The following is a 21,560-nucleotide window of genomic DNA, read 5'->3' as shown; positions in this document are numbered from 1 at the left end:
AGTCAGCCATTAATCATTTCAATATTCCCTGTACATGATATGCTATTGTTCTCTTGTTGCTTTAAGATCTTTGGTGGCATTTAACAATATGATGATGATACGTCTAGACGTAGATCTCATAGTATTTATTCTAGCTGGGATTTTCTGAGGCACTTGGATGTGCAAATTGATTTTTTTCACCAAATTTGGCAAGTTTTAGGCCATTATTTCTTCAAAAAAATTTTGCCCCCCTTTTCTTTTCTCTCTTATAGGACTTCTATTAAACACATATTATAACACTTGATGTTGTCCCAGAAGTTTCTTAGGATCTGAACATTTTTCTTAAAACATTTTTCTCTCTGTTCTTTAGGTTGAAAAATTTATACTGGCTTGTCTTCACATTTTAAAATTTCTTCTGCCTTCTTAAATCTGCTGTTGAGCTGGTCTAGTGAATTCTTCATTTTAGTTACTGCACTTTCCAACCCAAGATTTTCCATTTTAGTTTCTTTTTAAAAGATTTTTCTGTCCAGTCAAATTCTCAGTTTTTCAGTTATTATTGCTCATTGTTGTCATGCTGTTCTTTATTTCTTTAAACTTTTTTGTTGTTTTTAATTGAATATATTCACAATAGCTACTTTTAAGGTTTTGTTTTCTAAATCCATTATTTGAGGACATTCAGAAAGTTTTATTAGCTTTTTGTTTTCTTATGAGTCACATTGTATTATTTCTTTGTATATATTCTCATTTTTGTTAAAACTGAACATTTTAGATAATATATTACAGCAATTCTGGATTCTGATATTTCCCCCTGAAGACTGCCATAGGTTCTTTTCTTGTTCTTATAGTTGTTTTATTTTGCTATCTTTGTTAGCTTTGTTTCTTCATTTAGTAACTTGGCTGGGTTCTATCTGTGAAGTCTGTCTTCCCTGCAGTGTGTGGAGGCTGATGTCTCTATTGATTGTTTTTCAGGTGCTTATTTTTATTTTTACTTTTTAATAAAAAAGAGATGGGGTCTTGCTATGTTGCCCAGGCTGGAGTGCAGTGGCTATTCATAGGCATGATCCCACTACTGATCAGCAAGTAGTTTTGACCTGCTTTGTTTACGACATGTCCAGTTCATCCTTCTTTAGGCAACCTGGTAGTCCCCTGCTCCTGTGAGGTCACCATATTGATGCCAAACTTAGTGCAGACACTTATCAGCATAGCACACTACAGCTCAGAACTCCGGGGTTTAAGCATTCTTTCTGCCTCAGCCACTGGAGTAGCTGGGACTACAGGCATGTGCCACCATACCCAGCTGTTTTGATTTTTAAGCCTGGATTTCTATGGGTAATTCCTATGTTCCTTAGTGATTGGCGAATGTTTTTACAGATGATGGGCTTATATTCCTTAAGTCAGTAAGTCTTCTGTCATCTGTCAATAGATCTGTGTATAGGTAAGATAATGTGTTTCTTTTCTTGCTTTGCGTATGTCAGGTCTTAAAAATCTGGAGGAGGAATGCACTTTAATGTTCAGGCCATTTAGTTCTTGCGTGTCTGCTATGCATATACATAACCGTAGGATTGGCTAAAAGGCCGTGGCTACCTCAGACTCTGTCCCATCTCCATTGGGAATATATGCAGCCATAAATGGAGCCTCAGGCTAGCAGAGTAGTTCTTTCCCTATCCCAGCCCCATCCCACTTCCCTCTGAGATTATCACTTTCACCTACAACTCCACTGGGCACGTACATTACCCCCTTCCCCCCCTCAACCTCATCTTTATTTCACTCCATCTAGACATCTGATTTCCTTCTGAAGGACACTGAGTTTTCATCCTGTCTTTGATCTCAGGAGCACAGAACCCAGTTGATCCAGCTTACTTTAAAAATATTACTCTATTTAATTATTTCCTCATTCCCACAGGCTTCCGGAATTCACCTCTCTTATCAATTTAGGCAACTAAGCTTGTTTCTCTAGCAAGCAATGTTTCCTAAATTTGTCCTTATATATGTGTCACACAAAAGACCAACAGGTGTCTGAATTTGTTTTTATTAGTAGGGCCAGCCCATTTAGTCTGTATGTCAGCCAATCTTGCTGGTTCTGCCTATTCTGTTTCCAGAGTTTTTGATGGAAAGAATACTTTAGGCTTTTGATGGCAAAGAGATTGAGAAGGGAAGAGGAAGAGAGAACATTGGGATAGAAGAGAGATGGAAAAGTAACAGACAGCAAAAATGAGAGAAATGAATGAAGCACTCATTTGAGGGCTGGGCAATTATGGATGCTCTCTAGAGAACTGCCTAGCCAAAAGCACTGAGACTCCTGTCTTCTCTCAAATCCTCATTTTGAAAGCATTAATTATTTTGATGACTCTATTTTTTTATATTCCCAGTGCTCTGACCTATTTTACAGTTAAAGGCTCCAAATAGGATATAATCTGTGTTTAGAGCTTGGACATGGGAGAGATAGCAGTGACTGCACTGAGTTCTCCCACACTGCACTGCCTGGGTACATACCACTATAGAATGAATTCCTTTTGGGTATCAATGTATTGTCTTAATAAATGAAGAAAAATAATTCTTAGGAGAGGAAGATTATTTAATCTACATAAAGATACTTTAATAATACTTTATGTTTGCTTAGCTGAAGTAATATTGGATATAAGGGGATTAAACAGGGGCATCCCAAGCTGTTGTTGAAGAAGTAAATTTAATGTCTATCTACTTTAGTGTCATGGCAATATATAACCGAAAGACTATTCTCATTGTAGGCACCTTGCCTAAGAATAATTCACCATTCTTAGCAAAATATTTCAAATACCTCCTTTATTGCCTCTAGATGCAACAAATGCTGATCACAAAAGAAAGAAGGAGGTTGCCAAATATAACACAAATACAAGTCACGGTGCTCCAGAAAAGAGACACAGGGAGCTGCCACACTATGTATGCTATCAGATTCATTAACAAGTAAACACAGCATCTCGCATATTTCCAAATACTAACAGCTTCCATAAGAATCAACTAGGAAAGGAGTAATACTCAACACATGTACTTACGAGTAATACTCAACACAGGTACTTTGATCAAGCATGAAGGCTGGGCATGGTGGCTCACACCTGTAATCTCAGCACTTTGGGAGACCAAGGCAGGAGGATCACTTGAGGTCAGGAGTTCGAGACCAACCTGGTCAACATGATGAAACCCCGTCTCTAATAAAAATACAAAAATTAGCTGGGTGTGGTGGCGCACACCTGTAGTCCCAGCTACTTGGGAAGCTGAGGCAGGAGAATCGCTTGAACCCAGGAGGCAGAGGTTACAGTGAGCTGAGATGGTGTCAGTGCACTCCAGCCTGGGCAACAGAGTAAGACTCTGTCTCAAGAATGAAAGAAAAACAAAAAACAAAAACAAAAACAAAAAAAAAAGACTACGAATCAGCAGTAAGGATCCCAAAGCAAAATGTAGAAAATTCAAAGTGGACCATAATGCATTAGATAAGAATAACCTGACCACAAACTTTGCTACGCAGGTTAAAGGTCCTCACCAATCACTTAGCAGAAAGAGCTGGACAATGAGATCTGAAGCCCTGTGTATTCTTTCAAGCTTGCTGCACTTCCATTTGTAAATGTGCATGATTACTGCCTCAGGTGAGGGCTCCTCATTCTCAGCAAATCCTTTGTCATGTCCAAAATTTTTGAGTTTAACCCACCCCCCATTCCCAGATATGATGTTATATGTGAATGCCTGGGCCCAATAAGCCTGCTTTGTAGGGTCAAGATCCTTAAATCAAGACAGAGCAGCACCACTTGCTTCAGGCTGCTGTGGCTGGTTGGCTGCTGTCAGGCAGGGCTGTGTGTTACTCTACTATGCCATTTTCCTGTTTACAGAATGGTCTCTTGTGCATTATTTTGATTGATTTTTATAACAAGTCAGGAAAGGGAGCCACAGAGGTAAAATGACCCCCAGATCCCTCTTCAACTTACATTGAACCAGTCTTTCTCTATCTTGAATGAGTAAAGATTATCTTTCCACTCTAAGTAGAATAATTCTGTAGTTATCCCCATTCAAGAGAATTTCATTTTATTCTTTCTTGCAAGGTCCTGGCTTTCTTTCAAATCCCTTCAAGCATAAATTCAGAGTGGTTCATGACTTTTCTTAAGCAGAGCCCATTTTTCTTTAGGATATGTCTTATCTGTATTATTTGATATACAGAAATCAGTGAGGCTAAAAAACTCAGATAACATTAATAAAAGCTTCTTAATACGAGGAAGTAAGGAAAGCAAAAAGACAGCCCCACATACTTTTATAGATGACCTAGTCCCACCCACTCAATTCACCAATTTAGAGACTAAGGTCTGATGTCACGTGTCAGCCAACGCCAACCCAGCACTCAACTCTCAGCACAGGGCTCCTTCCATTGCTAAAAGGGCAGGGAAACTATAATCAGCTTAGCTGGTGGCAGTAACCGATTCTACTTCCTCACATGGATTACATCTCTGTGCGGCCGGGATGGATGGTAAGTTTTAGGCTGTGGCTGCCTTGGGCAGCACTTCTCAACCTGGCCATCTGCAAAGAAGACACAGGTGACAGTGGGCTTCCCAAGACCCCTCTGAAGACACAGCACTTCCAGACACCCCAATTGATGTAATTTGGTTGTGTCATAGAACAAAGTGGGCACGCCAGTATCACTGGTATCTGGGTGATGCCCCGAACTTCTAAATGTACTGCCAGATATCTAATGAGGGTGAGTCTTCTGTAGGCACAGGCCTGGGAAGCACTGTGCTTTAAGAAGAGCTTGTCATAATGGTAAGAACATAAGATTGGGTGTTCAAAAACTGGAATTGAATATCTGACTCTGCAATATACTGGCTTTGGAGATTTGAACCTCTTACTTCATTTCTCCAAGCTTCTAACTATAGGTCAAGAAATATTTAATGAATGCCTATTTTATATGGAGGCTTAGGCTAGGCTCTTGGGACACTGCAATGAATGAGAAAGACTCAGTTTCCTCTCTTTGAAACTTACTAGTTCATCTTTGGTTATCATCTACAACTCAGAAATACCTATCTTGCTATGTTATAGGAATCAATTGTGACTGTGGCTGGAGAAGCACTTTACAGTCTGCAACTCTTGCCAGTTTCATTTGGGACAAGAAACAGGGCTCATTTCTGAGCCAGTTGGCAGCTCACCCCAGCCCCTGTGTGTGTAGTTTCACTGCCTCCTCCAACCACCCTAGACAGGAGCTTCATAGAAACTGAGCCCTTGGCAGCTGTTACAGCACCTTCAGGCTCTCTCTACAGGTAAAGTAGTAGCCTTATCCCAGGTGCCCCATTTCTAGCAATGTGCCTTCTCCAGGACCCTCCCTGGACGTGCTTTTGGTACTTCTTGCCTTACAAGAGCCAAACTCCCAGATGCATCTCCTTATTTCTGGCCTCAGCTCCTTGTCCCCTTGGGTATTTCTTTCCCATTTCTTGTCCACAGAGAAGTTTATTCTGTTTATAGTGGAGGAGACCGTTTAAGGACTGCATTTCCAGCCAGAATTCATTGGATACCTTCAATATATCTAAGTCAGTTTGTCTTGAAGGCCCCATCAGTCCTCTGAGCCTTGTTCCTTCTAGAATCGTGCCCCAGGTAAGCCCTGGCCCTGGCTCTGGCCCCAAGAGCATGTCAATTTTCCTGCCGACTTGGTCAAGGCCAGCTGTGTTAGTATCCTATTGCTGCAGTAACAAATTACCAGAAAGTTGGGGGCTGAAAATTACACAGCTATATTATCTTTTGGTTCTGCAGGTAAGAAGTCTAAAATGGGTTGGTGGAACTGCGTTCCTTCCGAATGAGCTTCTGGGTAGAATCCATGTCCTCTTCTTTTCCAGCCCTTAGAGGCTACCTCCATTCTTCCTCTCACGGCTTCTTCCTCCATCTTCAAATCCAGCAATGTGACCTCCTTAAATCTCCATCTCTCTCTGACCTGTGCTTCCTTCTTCATATTCCTTCTCTGACACTGACTCTCCTGCCTCCCTCCTTCCCTTTTAAGGACCCCTGTGATTCCACTGGGTCAACCCAGATCATCCAAGACAATCTCATCTGCAAAGTCCCTTTTGCCCTATAAAGTAATATCTTCACAGGTTCTAGGGATCGGGGCATCTTGTTGGGGGCTGGAGGAAGCATTAATTTGCCAATACTAGTTTTTATCTCTATGCTGTGATCCCTTCTCAGGCTCCTGAACCTCTAGAATCTAATCTGACAAGTTCAGCTGCTGTGATGGGCCAGGAGTTCCTCTTTCCTTCCTCCAGAGAAAACACTAGGGTTTCTGGAGGCAATGATCCTATCTTGGCTCTGTGGTACAAAGTGTGACCTGAATCACTGGGCTGTTTAGATTCCAGAAACCATGGCCAAACCTTAGGAGGTGGGTCTCTCTCCCTGGGCTGGTAGAGATTTCTGTGCCTCACAGGTTTTATGCCAGGTATTTGGCCATCATTTGTATTGGATATGCCTAAGCCTTGCCTTAGAGCAGGAAATGGCCTTATTGACCATCTAGTCTAAGATCTTACCTAACAGATGAGGAACCCAAGACCCAGAGAGGTAAAGTGATGCTCCTAATGGCAGAGCTGGGACCAGAGCCAGGCCTCTGCTTCCCCAGCCAGTCCTTCTTTCCTTGCTCCACATGCCTATCTCCCTATCTCCCTGTGGGCAGACCCATGAGGTTCAGTTAGGAGGGGTTCCTTGTTCACTGGACATCTATAATCCATCCCAACACCCAGGAAAGGCCTGTCCTGATGGAGAGGTGAACAATACTTCCCTGGAGGGTCCACCCCTGAGGCAAGCATGCCACTCATTAAGGCAACCCTTCTCAGGAGTCCAAGCTCCAGCTGCTAGTTGTATCAGAATCACATTAGACGGAAAGAATCACACATCACAACTTGTTGATGTGATTGCCCAAGGGTCCAGATCTAAGGGCCAGGGACTGTATTGCTTGAGAGACGAGTGACATGTTTCTACAAACAGAACCAGAGAACTAATGTGGGCTTTCCTGGTGAATTCCAAAAGACGGGCAGAGATAAAAGGCCACACATCCACCCAGTGACCTTAGTATTATGAGAAATCATGCTCAAATGAAAAGCATGAGCACCCAGAGCCCTCTTGGTAAGCCTGCAGGGGCAAAAATTGAACTGAAGTGGGTGTGTTTCTGTACTCTTACTTAGATGCTGGGTTTGGCCCCTGGGTATATTCCTGAGCCTGCTGCACACTTATTTTCCACATTTTCCTCTTCCTACCCTTCAAGGATAAGCCAAGCAGAAAGAGGTAGGGGGTGGGGTGCTCTGGACTTGGGAGCCCATGCCAGCTGCCAATGTGCTGTCCCTAGGCAGGCAGGCAGGAAAATAACCTGCTTGTCTGTCTGCTTGCCTACTGCATCCTAGCCAGGATTTTTGGCTAGGCTTTTTTGACTGTGGTTGTAGCACAAAATAGTTAACATTTTTTCCCCAAAGTCTAAGATAACTCAATAGAATACAGTCTCGAATGATAATTTTTTATCCCTTTGTATTAAAAAAAAAGGATAGCATGTTTTATCTTATTATAAAAAATAATAAATGATAATTAACTCAAATTTGGAAAATAGCAAAAGCAACAGAAGGAAATGAAAATCACTAATAATTAATTTATCTAGAAATAACTTCTGCTACTATGTTGGTATATTTCCTTACGGAATTTTCCTTATGTACATAGTTCTTTTTTTCTTTTACAAATAATTTCTACTACACACATTCTTTAACTTGCTTTTTGAAACCTAATAATAGGTTCCAAATATTTCCCCATATTATTCAATATTTTTACAATGTATATGTGTAATTGTGGTATAATATTTTAGGTATACTATATTTTATTTAACCAATTCCTTATTTTAGGCATTTAAGTTATTTCTAGTTTTTCACCATCATAAACAGCACCAAGATAGTTTTTTAGATAAGCCAGTAGGAAATATTGGTTGCAGCCTGTATCTTAGGTATGTCAGTTGAAATGGAAACAAGAATTTCTATAAAGATACCTCTTGACTTTGGAGAGTTAGTGTTGTCAGTAGCATTCAACCAAGAAGTTCTTTCTTTCCTCTCCAAGTGATGTAGATTCTAAGAAAAGAGGATAAAGGTCTTTGAAACTTAAGAGGGAACACAGGGGCTAGAGCTGTCTGTGAGGCCTTACTGGTGAAGGAGTCCCTGGCCAGCACGGCCCATGCAATGGGAAGAGAGTGGACCAGGAGAACCCTGCCCCAAAAATGCTCCTTAAAGGACTGGAAAACGGACAGAGACATCAGGAACCTTGGGGCCAGGGTAAGATGACTTAGCAAACAAGGAAGTCTGATTCCATTTATAGAGGACAGATGTGTGGCTACATTTGTTTTATCTAAAAGAGAAAAGAAAACCTTTGCTAATAAATAGTATTATACAGTTAGGCACATAAAAGTGCATATAATTGATGAATATAACATGGTAGGAGTACATGCTCAAAAATATTTTACCAATGGGGCATACAACAGAATAAAGTTTAGAAACCATTAACTTAAAGTAGAAACTTGGCCATGAACAGAGCAGCACAGGAAGGGAGCTCTGGGGAGCTGCAGCCTGTGAATACCTGGCAAGGGTAGTCCCAGTTTAGATCATCCGGTTTGAAACAAGTGAAAAGAAAGGAACATTGTTCTGCCCATGAGTGTGTGTCTGTGTCTGTGTGTGTGATCAGCGGTCACTCCGATTACATTTTTCTTCTATTCCAGTTTTCTTACCTCTCCTGACTGTTTCCCCAACTTCAACATTCTTCTAAAATAAGAGGTTTGCTAAAGGTTGTTCCTACAGACAAAGTGAAGTGTGTAATTATTGACTCCCATTAACGAGATGAACTTCAGGGTGGCCACTGAACCCTGTGGGCCATAAATGCCGGACTTGAAGCCTGCACTAGCACATTTCACTCTGCAGTGGTGCAGAGCAGGGACAATGTCAGCACTCTTGGGAGAAAGATCAGTGATTCTCCAGCTTTGAAGGTCGTCCGTCTCCATCTTACTGACAGCCTGTCCTCATCTATGAGGACACCTCCTACCCTTCCTCACCTAGGGAACTTGCTCTCCAGAAACAGTGGCAAACCCATTCACATGTAGGTGTCAGAGGTCCCCATCAATCAGCAAATAAAGCCTGAAGACAGAAATGGGTGGCTAATGATGAGTTTCACTGATGAAGGAGGAAATGCTGGGCAGCCCTTTATCATTCCGTAGCCTATCAATACCTCAAAAGATCAAGAGTCAGAGGTGAGACTCAGAGTCAACTCAGCCACTTATTTGCAGCCTGCAGTGAGTGTGGGTGCAAAGGAGGCTATATCCTAAGAGAATTTTCCCGCAAAGTCTGCACTTGCAGTTCAAAAGGTGACTCAGGTCCCTGCTACTCCTGGGATACAGTTCACTTGAGAGGTGTTCAGGGACCCTTTTAAGAACATGGCAAACTTTTGGGGTAGGGGAAGAAATTGAAGAAAGGATGAGAAATGCTGGTATGAATCTGGTCTCCTCTGAACCTGTCTAATCAGACTTCCTGAAGGGTCTAAGAATTCACAGTCCACAGATGCATGGGATCCACATGCCAACCCAGACGCAGGGGGAGAAAAACCAAGGCACAGTGGGCTGAAGAGTGGCCCCCAGGGCATATGTCCAAATCCTAACCCCTGAGTACCTGTGAAGATGAACTTAATTGAAAATAGACTATTTGCAGATGTTATCAAGCATTCCAGAATGAGATCACGCTGGACTTAAGGTGGGCCTTCAATCCGATAACACATGTCCCGTTAAGATACAGATTTCAGACAAGGACACAGGAGGCATGCCATGTAATGACAGAGGAAGAGTTTGGAGTGAGACATCTACAAGCTAAGGAATGCCAAGGATTCCCGGCAATGCCAGAAGCTGGAGTGGGGCATGGAAAGGATTTCTCTTCAGAGCCTCCGGGAGGTACTAACCCTGCAGACATCTTGATTTCATACTCTTGGCTTCTAGAATGAGGAGAGAATGAATTTCTGTTGTTTAAGCCATCTGGTTTGTAAGAATTTGTTAAAACAGCCACAGGAAACTAATACACAAGGGTACGACAGGAGTGCATCAAAAATTTGAATGACCCCATTCTGCTGTTGCAATACCCTAGTCATGTGTGAAAGCAACCTTAGCCACTCCAGGGCTCCAGGACAGGGTTTCACCACCTTTTGAAAATGAAGCCATCTTGATGAACAGAAGAACCTCAGTAGCAGTGCTGCATCCAGACCCTCCACCAAAAGCAAAACAAAACAAAGCAAAAACCTGAGAGACAGAGCATGGGGAGAGAGTTGAGCTGTTCCAGGAAGAATAGGAGCCTCCTCACTGTGGAGTCTGCTTCCATCTTTTCTCTGTGTGCCCATGAGTGAGACCCTGGGGAGAGGGCTCTGCAGATGGGCTGAGAGTGTGTTTTCCATTTTTAAGCCAGGATTCATGCTACAGAGTAAAATTTTGCCTTGCTGGAGAAGAAAAATACCTTTGACTACATTCCAAAACACCGGAAGCAGTTAGACATCAACATGGCCCCTGGCACTTCTTAAAAAGTCACAGAATGCCTCCATCTGATGGTTCTTCAAGATTTTAGTAATTTATAATATTATGTTCCATCAAAATGATCACTTTTTATTATCTTGCTGCTCTGAATTGTATCTTCCTTATTATTCTCAGCTACAGAGGCCATAAATTAAAACCGTTCAGGATTTATACACTTATAGTTCATTATCTTTGATTGGTATCATCTTGCTGCCTTTTTCTGGTCCTTCTATAACTGACAAGAAATATTGCAATAGCATCTAAATACTATCTGACCCATGAATATTGAGTTAGAAAACAAAATAGTGACTACATAATACTAAAGGCAACCCATCCCCACTTCTCATCTTCACCACCAGCACCCTTTCTGCCAAAATGACCAAGAAACTGAGACTCTAAAGCTCTGGGATTAGGATTGGAATATAGGACACTGCTTGGCCATTGTGCAGAATGGACAGGTTGTTTTCTCTTCCTGAACCTTCACTTCTTTCCCTGAAGGTCAAGGGAGTTTATTACAATAGGCTGCTTCATGAGGAAAAACGCTACTTCAGGGAAAGGTAGTGTTATAAATAACTGACTAGAAAAGTGATGAGAGACGCACTCCTGAAAGCTCCAAACACCTCTCAGTGCCATTACTGAAGCAGTGGATTTTCTGGGAGGGCTGGGAGGCTGATCTCCTTGTTTCCATGACTGATCCATGCTGTGTGAGTACAGACCACTCCATTAGACCCCAGACAAATTAGCAGAAGTTTCTGACAGTGGTGAGCCTCTCTTAAGTTATGTTTGGATGTGCCCATTCATGAAAGAGCTTGGTAAAGGAGACTGGTGTATCCACAGCAGCTTTTGCTATGGTTGTTCACACCACCATCCTTAGTATTGCTAACTACTACCTGATGCTAACAGTGATGACTTTTCAGAGCAATGGAAGTTGACAACATTTACTTTAAAAAAAACGGATATTCCAATCCTGATTCATCTAATGGGAAAGTTTCACATTCAGTGTGTGCACTGACCCTTGGGATCCAGCTTCATAAAAACTAAAGGCATTGATATGTTTCCATGCTAAAGAATGCTGAGAAGTAAAAATTCATTTATTTTCTTCCTTCCCTCCTCTCCCTCTTCTTTTTTCTTTTGTCATAGCACTCAGGGTATTGTGCGCATGTCAGCGATCACAGGTGGAGGAGGAGAAACAGGTCACCAAGTGAAATGCACAATTTATTGGCACTGTTTAAAAACATTTCTTTAAAGCACAAACTTTCAAAGTTATCATGTGTGACTCAGTAACATCTGTGGAATTTACAAAGAACACAATTTCCACTTGTCCCTGTCTCTTGATCTCACTGAACTGTAATCACAGTTCCACTCCTGGAATATAAATTTTTAAAAAATCTGTAACGACCAAAAAAAATGTTTCTAGAGGTTAAGTGTTGGAATCTGGAGATAGTCCTAGGGGTGGCTGAATGGGAGTAAGTCTGAATGGGAGTAAGTCAACAGTATTACAAGCCCAGCTATGCCTCAGAATCATCCAAGAAACTTATGAAAAATGAAATAAAACAGATTTCTATGAAAATTGAAGCTGCAATGGGATGCTGTATTTAATTCACCAGACAGATAAAAAAATACAGCCTGACAATAGCAATACTGATGAGGATGTAAAGCCACGGGGAGGAATACCAATATATTACTAGAGGGAGTACAAATTGGTGTAACCACTTTGGAAAATAGATTGGCATTACCCAATGAAATGGAAGATGTTCTGACCCTCTCACCCAGCAATTCCACTCTTCGTTACATGCTCTAGAGCAATGATCCCCAACCTTTTTGGCATCAAGGACTAGTTTCTTGGAAGACAATTTTTCCACGGATGGTTTTGGGATGAAACTCTTCCACCTCAGATCATCAGGCATTAGATTCTCATAAGAAGTATTCAACCTAGAACCCTTGCATGCACAGTCTGTGTGTGTGCACAGTGCACAATACGATTCATGTTTTTATAATCACAATAGGATTCATGTTCCTATAAGAATCTAATGCGGCAGCTAATCTGACAGGAGGCGGAGCTCAGGCAGTAATGCTGGCTTGCTTGCTACTCACCTCCAGTTATGCATCCCATCCTAACAGGCCATGGACAGGTACCAGTCTTCAGCCTGGGTGTTAGGGATCCCTGTTCTAGAGAAATTCTTGAACATGTGCACCAAGAGAGATGTACAAAAATGTTTACAATTGTGTTGATGGCAATAGCAAGAACCTGGAAATAATTCAAATGTTCAATGACGGTAGAAGAGATCAATTGTGATATTTTTATGCAAAGGATTAATATAGTACCAAAAGCAAATGAATCACAGCTACATGTATCAAAGTGAACAGATCAACAACAGTATAATCCCATTTATATACAAGGGTGAAAACATGCAAACCTAGTCAATATGTTGTTTGGAGCTGTATACATAGGTGGTATAGCCATGAAAAAGAGCAAATAAGTGATTCACACAAAATATAGGAGAGTGGTTACCTTGGAGGGTGGGGAAAAGTTTGTGATCTAGGTGGGATAGAGGAAACTCCAAAAAGACTGATAATGTTCAGATTCTTCAGCTTTTTGGTGGTGAGAATGCAAGTGTTGTTGCTTTTGCTGTAATCTCTAATCTATGCATGTATATTATATCCACTTTTTGCTAAATTTCCTAGTAAAAGTGTAAAATCCACAGACACATAGTCTCCATCTCAGATCTATTGAATCAGACTCTCAGGTTATAGGATCTAGGCAGTCTTTTCTATAAGTTATCCAGAAGTATTCTGATGCACTATCAGGTTAAGAGCACTCACCTACACACACACACACACACACACACACACACCCTACAATACCTATCACCATCCAGATAAAAGCAGCTTAAAATATAAGTCAAGGTCAACCCATCCCAAAAGAGTTACAAAAACAAAAAGTCAGCCCAGGAAAGTGTATAGAAAGGAAAGTCTCTTTTGGTTCTTTGATGACAAGGTAGAGGCTGAGGTATAAGCCTGAGAGCATTAATTGTTTTTGTGCCATCTCCAATCTCCGTCATCAGCTTACCCAAGACCTGACCTGTTAGGCTCCCTAGTAGCATGAGTCTGAGATTCTCTTGAGAATCTGGCCACAGAGCAGGCTCTGGTCCTGGTCTTTCTACAAAGACAGAAGCATGATGTGGTGGAAAGTGCCCTTGTCTAGGACTCATCACAGCAAGTATTTAGACCCAGACCCACATGTACACGCTGTGTGATCTTGGGGCAGTCACTCCCCCGCTCTGAGCACTAGTTTTCTTATCTGCCCTGCCTCTCTCATTGAAATCCAATGAGATAGCGTAGGTGGGAGTGCTTTGCAAACTGAAAAAACTACCCTGAATGTCTAATAAGCCCATTGCCACTTCAGTTATTCCTTCTTCCAAAAAGCCAGGAACATAGGCTTTCAATTCTGAGTCAGTAGAGTTTTCTAGGTCCAAGACATTGGGAGTCCTAAGATTTGGCTTGGTGAGACATAAAACTAGACTAGAGCTTAGTGCCTTCATGCCTCTGTCTAAGAAACTCAGCACAATTTACCAATTGCCCACTACTTTCCTCTGAGCCTACCTTTCCTAGGCCCTGATAATAAAGAAGGGGACATTCATAAACAGCTCAAGACCACAGAAAGCATCACACCAAGCAAATGTGTCGCCTGAGTATTTATGAACGGCTTAGAAACATTTAAGCCAGTTCTACAATACCTTCCAAATTAGGATTGCCAGATCTGGCAGTAAAAACAAACATACAGGACACTCAATTACATTTGAATTGTTTTGTAAAACTGGAGTAGTTCTTAGTTTAAGTGTGTTCCAACTATTGCATGAGACACACTTGTACTAAAAAATCATTTGCTGTTCATCTGAAATTCAAATTTAATGAGGTATCTTGTATTTTATCTGGCAATCCCATTTCAAATACCGATCAGCACTTTCTCCTGCAGGGAAATCTGCATGGAAGAGAGTTATGAAACCCTACTTTTATTACTTGTTAAAGAATAAAGGGTTGGGCTGATCTTGAGATGGGACTTGTCTTCCTCCCCTCCTTGCATGGCCCAAGAAGCCATGGAAAGTCACAGATATTAAAAGCAGGTTTCAAAGTAAACAGAGCAGAACAGGAGTGAAGTCTCATCATTTCAAACAGAAATAGGTATTCCAGCCTGGCCCTGACCCACCCAGGACATCACCAGCAGCCTCTCCCTTACCTCTGGGCATCTCCTTAGAACGCTCCGCCCCAGGCCCATCCAGCAAGTCCATCTGGGAGGCCTCCTCGGAGGGGACGCGGCGCCAGGACCAGCTCTGGTTCCTGAGGTCATGCAGTGGAGGGGAATATTCCAGCTCACAGGGGAAGTCAAAGCTGCACTCCAGACCTGCAATAATAGCCAAGGGTCAATGGAAAAAACCATTTCCCAAACGTGACTTTTCAGCCCCCTCCACTCCACACTAGGAGGTTGGCCTTCATCTCCCTACATCCTTTGCCCTGTCCAGGGGAGATCAGTTGTCAATAGCACAGGGCTCTGTATTGGTGAAAAGGGACCTAAGAGAATAAAATGTGTTCTTTCTGTAACTCATATTACGGGAGATGTTCTCAGAGAAGGCAGGTAAAAAACAAAACTAACTAACAGGTTGAATGGTGAGAAGCTCTGCATCTTGTGAAGTTACCTGAAGACATAGAGAGGGCCTGAGGGTGAGTGGGCAGAGCCTGCCCAAGAAACCCATGAGGGCTGAGTCTAAGTCTGGCTCTGCTTTTACCAGCCCAGTGACTCCAAGCAAGAAAACTCACCTCTCTGACCCTTAATTCCCTCACCTGTACATTAGGCTGATAATTACCACTCAAGTTTGCTGTAAGAACTGGTGGTAAAACATACTGCCTACGAACATGTAATGTATGTGCGGTTTACAACCTAGATGATGGGTCAGAGTGAACAGGCAACCTACAGAATGGGAGAAAAATTTTGCAATCTATCCACCTGACAAAGGGCTAATAAATAGAATCTACAAAGAGCTTAAACAAATTTACCAGAAAAAAAAACAAACAACCCCATCAAAAAGTGGGCAAAGGATATGAACAGACATTTCTCAAAAGAAGACAGTTATGTGGCCAACAAACATATGAAAAAAAGCTCATCATTACTGGTCATTAGAGAAATGCAAATCAAAACCACAATGAGATACCATCTCACACCAGTTAGAATGGCGATCATTAAAAAGGAAACAGATGCTGGAGAGGATGTGGAGAAATAGAAATAGAAACGCTTTTACACTGTTGGTGGGAGTGTAAATTAGTTCAACCATTGTGGAAGACAGGGTGGCGATTCCTCAAGGATCTAGAACCAGAAATACCATTTGACCCAGCAATCTCCAGCAATCCCCAGCAATCCCATTACTGGGTATATACCCAAAGGTTTATAAATTATTCTACTATAAACAGACATGCCTACATATGTTTACTGCAGCACTGTTCATGATAGCAAAGACTTGGAACCAACCCAAATGCCCATCAATGATAGACTGGATAAAGAAAATGTGGCACATGTACACCATGGAATATTATGCAGCCTTAAAAACGGATGAGTTCATGTCTTTTGCACGGACATAGATGAAGCTGGAAACCATCATTCTCAGCAAACTAACACAGGAACAGAAAACCAAATACGGCATGTTCTCACTCATAAGTGGGAGCTGAACAATGAGAACACATGGACACAGGGAGAGAAACATTACACACCAGGGCCTGTCGAGGGGTGGGGGGCTAGGGAAAGAATAGCATTAGGAGAAATACATAATGTAGATGAAGGCTTGATGGGTGCAGCAAACCACCAAGGCACGTGTATACCTATGTAACAAACCTGCATGTTCTGCACATGTATCCCAGAACTTAAAGGATTAAAAAAAAAAAAAAAAAAGAATTCCAGATGGCCTAGGAACTTCAAGATGCTTTGCAGAGGAAGACAAGGCCTGCACAAAACCAGAGCAAACCAGAACCAGTGGCCCCTGTCACCTTTAGATCATTAGCATATCATTATAACGCAAAAGTCACCACCCATAGAGGAGAATCACTGCCACTTTCTGCACACGTGTCGTATGAAGAGCATGTTCCTGATCCGCACCTGCGTGTCTGAAGTTCTTCTCAACACAAACTTACATAGCCCCTGACCCACGTCTAACCCTGTAACATTCCCCAGCTTCCCACTGCTCTGGGAGAAGCTGTCTTTAGAGCAAGTGCTCTCTCCTTCTGTATGCCTGGCCAGAAATAAAACCTGCTTGCCCTTTTCCCTTAAAAATAAATAAATAAATAAATAAAAACAATAAAAAACCCTAGGTGATGGGTTGATAGGTGCAGCAAACCACCATGGCACACATATACCTATGTAACAAATCTACATGTTCTGCGCTTGTATCCCAGAACTTAAAGTAAAATAAAAAATAATAAATAAGAAAAAAATGTACTGCCTACGAAAAATGGACCTGGTCCATATTTGATGCTCTGAAAAATGCTAGCCAGGCCCTGTCCTTTCTGATTGATAAGGGAAAGGCCATAGGGAACTGGAATTTCCTCACAGCCTGCTTTGCCAGCCCTATAATCTACCCTTCGATCTCCTCTCCAGAGAAGAGGGCCAAGGCTATGAAAATGAGTCAGGGTTTATTTTCTCTTGGGGAGTGTTTGGGGAGGGTCACTGGGTAAGGAAAGAGAGAAAAGAGAGGCAGGAAGGGCCCATGCCCTGGGATGTTTTGTACTTTGTTGAGCTTCCCTGGGCAGACTCTTTCTGTCCAGTGATTCCACGTTTGCCCCACTTTTAGGGTACATGGGCCACTCAGCTTTTCTTCCCCTTCCTTGCTCATTCATTGTCTACTCCCCAAAGTGGCTGAAGAACTTTGCACATGGCGGGCTCTCAAAGCTGGCTTATGGATTAACAGAAGATGCCAAGATGCAAAATGTTCAACCACCTCGTACTTCATCCTCTCCCCGAAGCCATGGGAATAAGAAAAAATGGGATAATGTGGTAGATATTGGACAGACAATATGAGGAATTCAGTTTGAGTCCAGGCTTGACTAGTTACCTCTCATGTGTGAACTTTGGTTTTCTCATCTGCAAAACAAAGGACTTATAGACTAGATGATTCCAGGAACAAGCACTGGGTAAAACTTGGGTTGCAGCTCCATCTCTGCCACTGATTTGCTGGTGACCTTGAAAAAGTCACTTAACCTCTCTGGGCCTCAAGTTCCTCAAATATAAAATCTAGAACAGATATTTTCTAAAGTTCCCTCTTGATTTGGCTTTTTAAAGATTCCAAAGTCCTTGGTCTCAGAAGAGTTATACTAGCTAATTTATAATAGCTAATTTGATAATTCAATCTTTGTGGCAGTGCCAATGGGTGCTACATCCCAATTAGCATTTGTGCATTTTAACAGTTGCTTCTGAGGCTACTACTACCCCAATCTCCAAGACAAGTCTGGTGTTGGAAATTTCAGAATACAGTGGGGGCAGATTCTAAGGCAGGCAGCCGGCCACTGGATTGTCTTCCAATGGGTGTCCACACCCATAGACAGCTGGCCCTGCTGCAGAGTGGGAGCAAAATATTCCTGTTAACACTAACCAAACTATTCAATTGTAGGAGAAAAGAAAAAAATCCTTCAATTACACTTCTATTGAGTGTCTTTCTGCTCCTCAGCTGCTTTCCAGGAGCTGCCATCCTTCTGGCCCTAAGGTTAATACTCCTTGCCCCTTCACGATTCAGACAACTTGCCTTCATAGTGGCAAGCTGAAATGGGTAGCTCTCACTTTGTTTGAGTTGATAAGCCACTTGCTCTACAGTTGGTGTCCAGGAACCACAGGCTGCCTTAATCTTCAAGATGTGCTTGAAGACACCTGGTTTTCAGAGCAGACTGCAAAGAGAAAACTGGTCCAACATTTTGTACTTTGCAACACCAAAGTGACACAGGAAGGATTAGCCATGAAACATGACTAATAAGGAGAGGCGCAGCCATGAAATGTAACTCCTCTAGGGAGGGTCAAAAAGACACATCCACATTGGTGGATGTTCATGTCAGCAAAAAGGAGAGAAAGCCACCAGCCACTCCCATCCCACATTGACAATTATCAGTGCCTTTCCCAAAGCTTCGACTTCTGCGGCCATCCTCTATCTTGATTTTTCTCTTCCAATGAAAGATGACCTGTTTCTATTCAAGACAGAGGTGAGGCGTGCCAGCTGTCTGAGTTGTGTCCTGCCTGGCAAATGTGCCCTACATGTGTATACAACAGACAGTGGAATATACAATCCCAGCACCGAGCATATTAATTCTTGGATCTTTGAACTCTGGAGAGTTTAAGTGTGATAATTGGCTGTGTTTGGGCCAGATCCTGCCTAGTAAAACAGGCTATGCAAATGTACCGATTAAAATGAGTTCCTTCTGTAATTCTTAGTCCGCAGCAACCTCCTTTTAGCTGTTAAAGCTGTACTTTCTAGCTTTAAATAGGAATGGAGTTAATATTACTACTCATTTGGTTGGAACTGAATTAGGCTTTTCTACATTCTGATTTAATTTCTTACAAAACGTGGAGACACAGGTTTTTCTCTCTCAAACTAGCCTCAGTGCCTCTTGGGCAATAATACCTTGGGACTTGCCTAAAACACCAGGTTAAGTCTTATTTTCCTCGGGCCTCTTCTGAGGTTCTAGACCTAGTGTGCTTCTTGAATCTCTCTCCTTCACCCTCTTCCAACTCAGTGCCTATGAGGTAGAGACTGTAGAATCTATTTTACAGGAGGGATTCAGAGCGGTCTAGGGCTTCAGCACAGTGCTCAGCCTTAAGCAACCCAACCGCAGAGGCAGGTCCACACCCACCCAGGGGCAGGGGTGGGAAACTACCTTCCCTCAGCCCCTCCTGGCGGTCTTCCAGGCACTGTCCTGGGTGTTTTCCTTCCATCACTGTACCTCATCTGCAGAACAACACTGAGAAGTGGACGGTTTCTTCTTCTCTCTATAGGTGAGGAAGCTGAGGCTTAAAAAGTTTTCTTGCCCCCAAATGAAAGGACTACCCCAAGGCAGACCCAGAGAGTGACCTAGAGCTGGATAATGCAGAATATCCAGTGTTGTTCATCTCTCTCCTGCAGCTTCAGAATCTCAATTTAGGGCTGAAGATTAATTTACACAATAGATGAGAAACCAATGAAGTGTTTTATCTTGGTTACTCTTAGACCCAAAGCCTGTAAACTTTTCATCTCTGAAAAGGCTTCTCCATGATAGGGGACAGATCTATATTTTCTAAATGTCAGGCCCATTTTGCAGAATGATTATGACCTTCAGGAGGATCCAGAGATCTTGACCTTTTTTTTGTTTTGACCCAAGAGAATCTGACCATTGAAAAAGAGCATTGAGAAAAAGACACACTTTCCAGGACCTGCCTATCACATATGTGAAATCATTGTCACTTACTTTCTTGTTATTTCCATCATGGAAGAAAGGTAAGGTAATGGAACCTTCTGGAAAAGATCTGCCAGCTGAGAGGAGGGTCAAGTGCTATGAAGGGAAAGGGCTCTAGCAGAGCAGTGAGGATGGTTCTGGGCAGCTGCAGAGCAGCTGAGACCCCAGCAGGTCCATTTCTGTCTCTAGGCCTGTTTCTTTGCATTTGGAAGATGAAAGAAATGGAGCATGTACCCTCCATGGTGCCATTCATCTCTGAAGGTCAGTGATTCTATAGGCTTACCCTGGGCCAACACAATCAAACCTACAGACCACTCAGCCTGCCTCTGCTCAGGAGCTGCTGCCCCTAAACAAGGACTTGTTGTCATCCCAAGAGGCAGATTTCCTATGGAAGGAGGGTAAATGTACATCACACTCAATGGGGACTTGGTTTGCCTCCAGATTCTCAAAGAATTAAAAAGCTTGGCTGGGTGCAGTGACTCACGCCTGTAATCCCAGCACTTTGGGAGGCCCGGCGGGCGGATCACCTGAGGTCAGGAGTTGGAGATCAGACTGACCAAAATGGAGAAACCCTGTCTCTACTAAAAATACAAAATTAGCCAGGTGTGGTGGTGCATGCCTGTAATCCCAGCTACTTGGGAGGCTGAGGCAGGAGAATGGCTCGAACCCGGGAGGTGGAGGGTGCGGTGAGCCGAGACCCCACCATTGCACTCCAGCCAGGGCAACAAGAGAGAAACTACATTTCAAAAAAAACAAAAAGGAAAGCTTATGTGAGTTTTGCACATAATAGTTGCAGGATAAACGAGTGAGTGTGTGTGCACACACCTGCATGTGTGTGTGTGTGTTCATGCATTTTTATCATCTGATACTCACTTCCTGAAATCTCCCAGTATATGAATCATATTTTTAAAGACTGAATTCATTAACAGTTAGCTTCTAGACATTGTTTTAGTATGAAGCACAGCCATTTAGAAAAATGTTGTGGTAAGTATCAGAAAACCACAGTGGTGACCCTGCCCAAAGACGTATCCAGTCTCCCTTATCAAAACCCCCTGGCTGTAGAAGAGTTGTTAGTGACCACCCACCTTGAACACTCTGAACCTGAGGGTGGAAATATAGCCTCTAGGAATGTGTGAGACTCCCAAAGCAGTCAAGCCCAAGGCCTGTGCCTAGGAAGCCCAGCATTGGTTACTCAGGCAGAGATGGAGGCCTTCCAACCGGGGCCATGTACCAGGCCGAGACACTCAAGGAGATTGCATGTAGGTTCCAGCTATTCTCCATAACACCACAAAAGGGGAATAGGGAGCTTGGTGCATTTTGGACACTTGGGTCTCCTCTTGAGTGGGCTCAGAATATCTAACAATGCTCCTTTGTATCCAGACTGACCTCAGATTTCCCCAGAATCCCTTGGATCAAGGCCCTTTATGCCTCCTTAACCTTGAGCCTGTTAACCCAGAGACTAGTTTCCTAAATCCTACTAGTTTTCTAAATCACCTTGGGTCAGTTTCAAGGTAGAGGACCAGCAGCTCCCCTTAGTTTTAAAGACATCCCCTCCAACATTGCCCAG

General features: G+C 42.6%; 1 protein-coding gene across 1 annotated transcript in view; it reads right to left on the bottom strand.

Moving 5' to 3' along the window:
- Nucleotides 1-21,560, bottom strand: part of ALK (ALK receptor tyrosine kinase) — a 736,910-nt gene that overhangs the window by 496,469 nt on the left and 218,881 nt on the right. Inside the window, exon 3 of the mRNA XM_016948281.4 lies at nt 14,775-14,939. Coding sequence (XP_016803770.3) covers nt 14,775-14,939 — 165 coding nt within the window. The remainder of the gene's footprint in view (nt 1-14,774; nt 14,940-21,560) is intronic.

The sequence above is a fragment of the Pan troglodytes genome, chromosome 12 (assembly GCF_028858775.2).
Source record: "Pan troglodytes isolate AG18354 chromosome 12, NHGRI_mPanTro3-v2.0_pri, whole genome shotgun sequence".
Taxonomy (NCBI): Eukaryota; Metazoa; Chordata; class Mammalia; order Primates; family Hominidae; genus Pan; species Pan troglodytes.
This window is presented reverse-complemented; position numbering and strand designations above follow the sequence as displayed.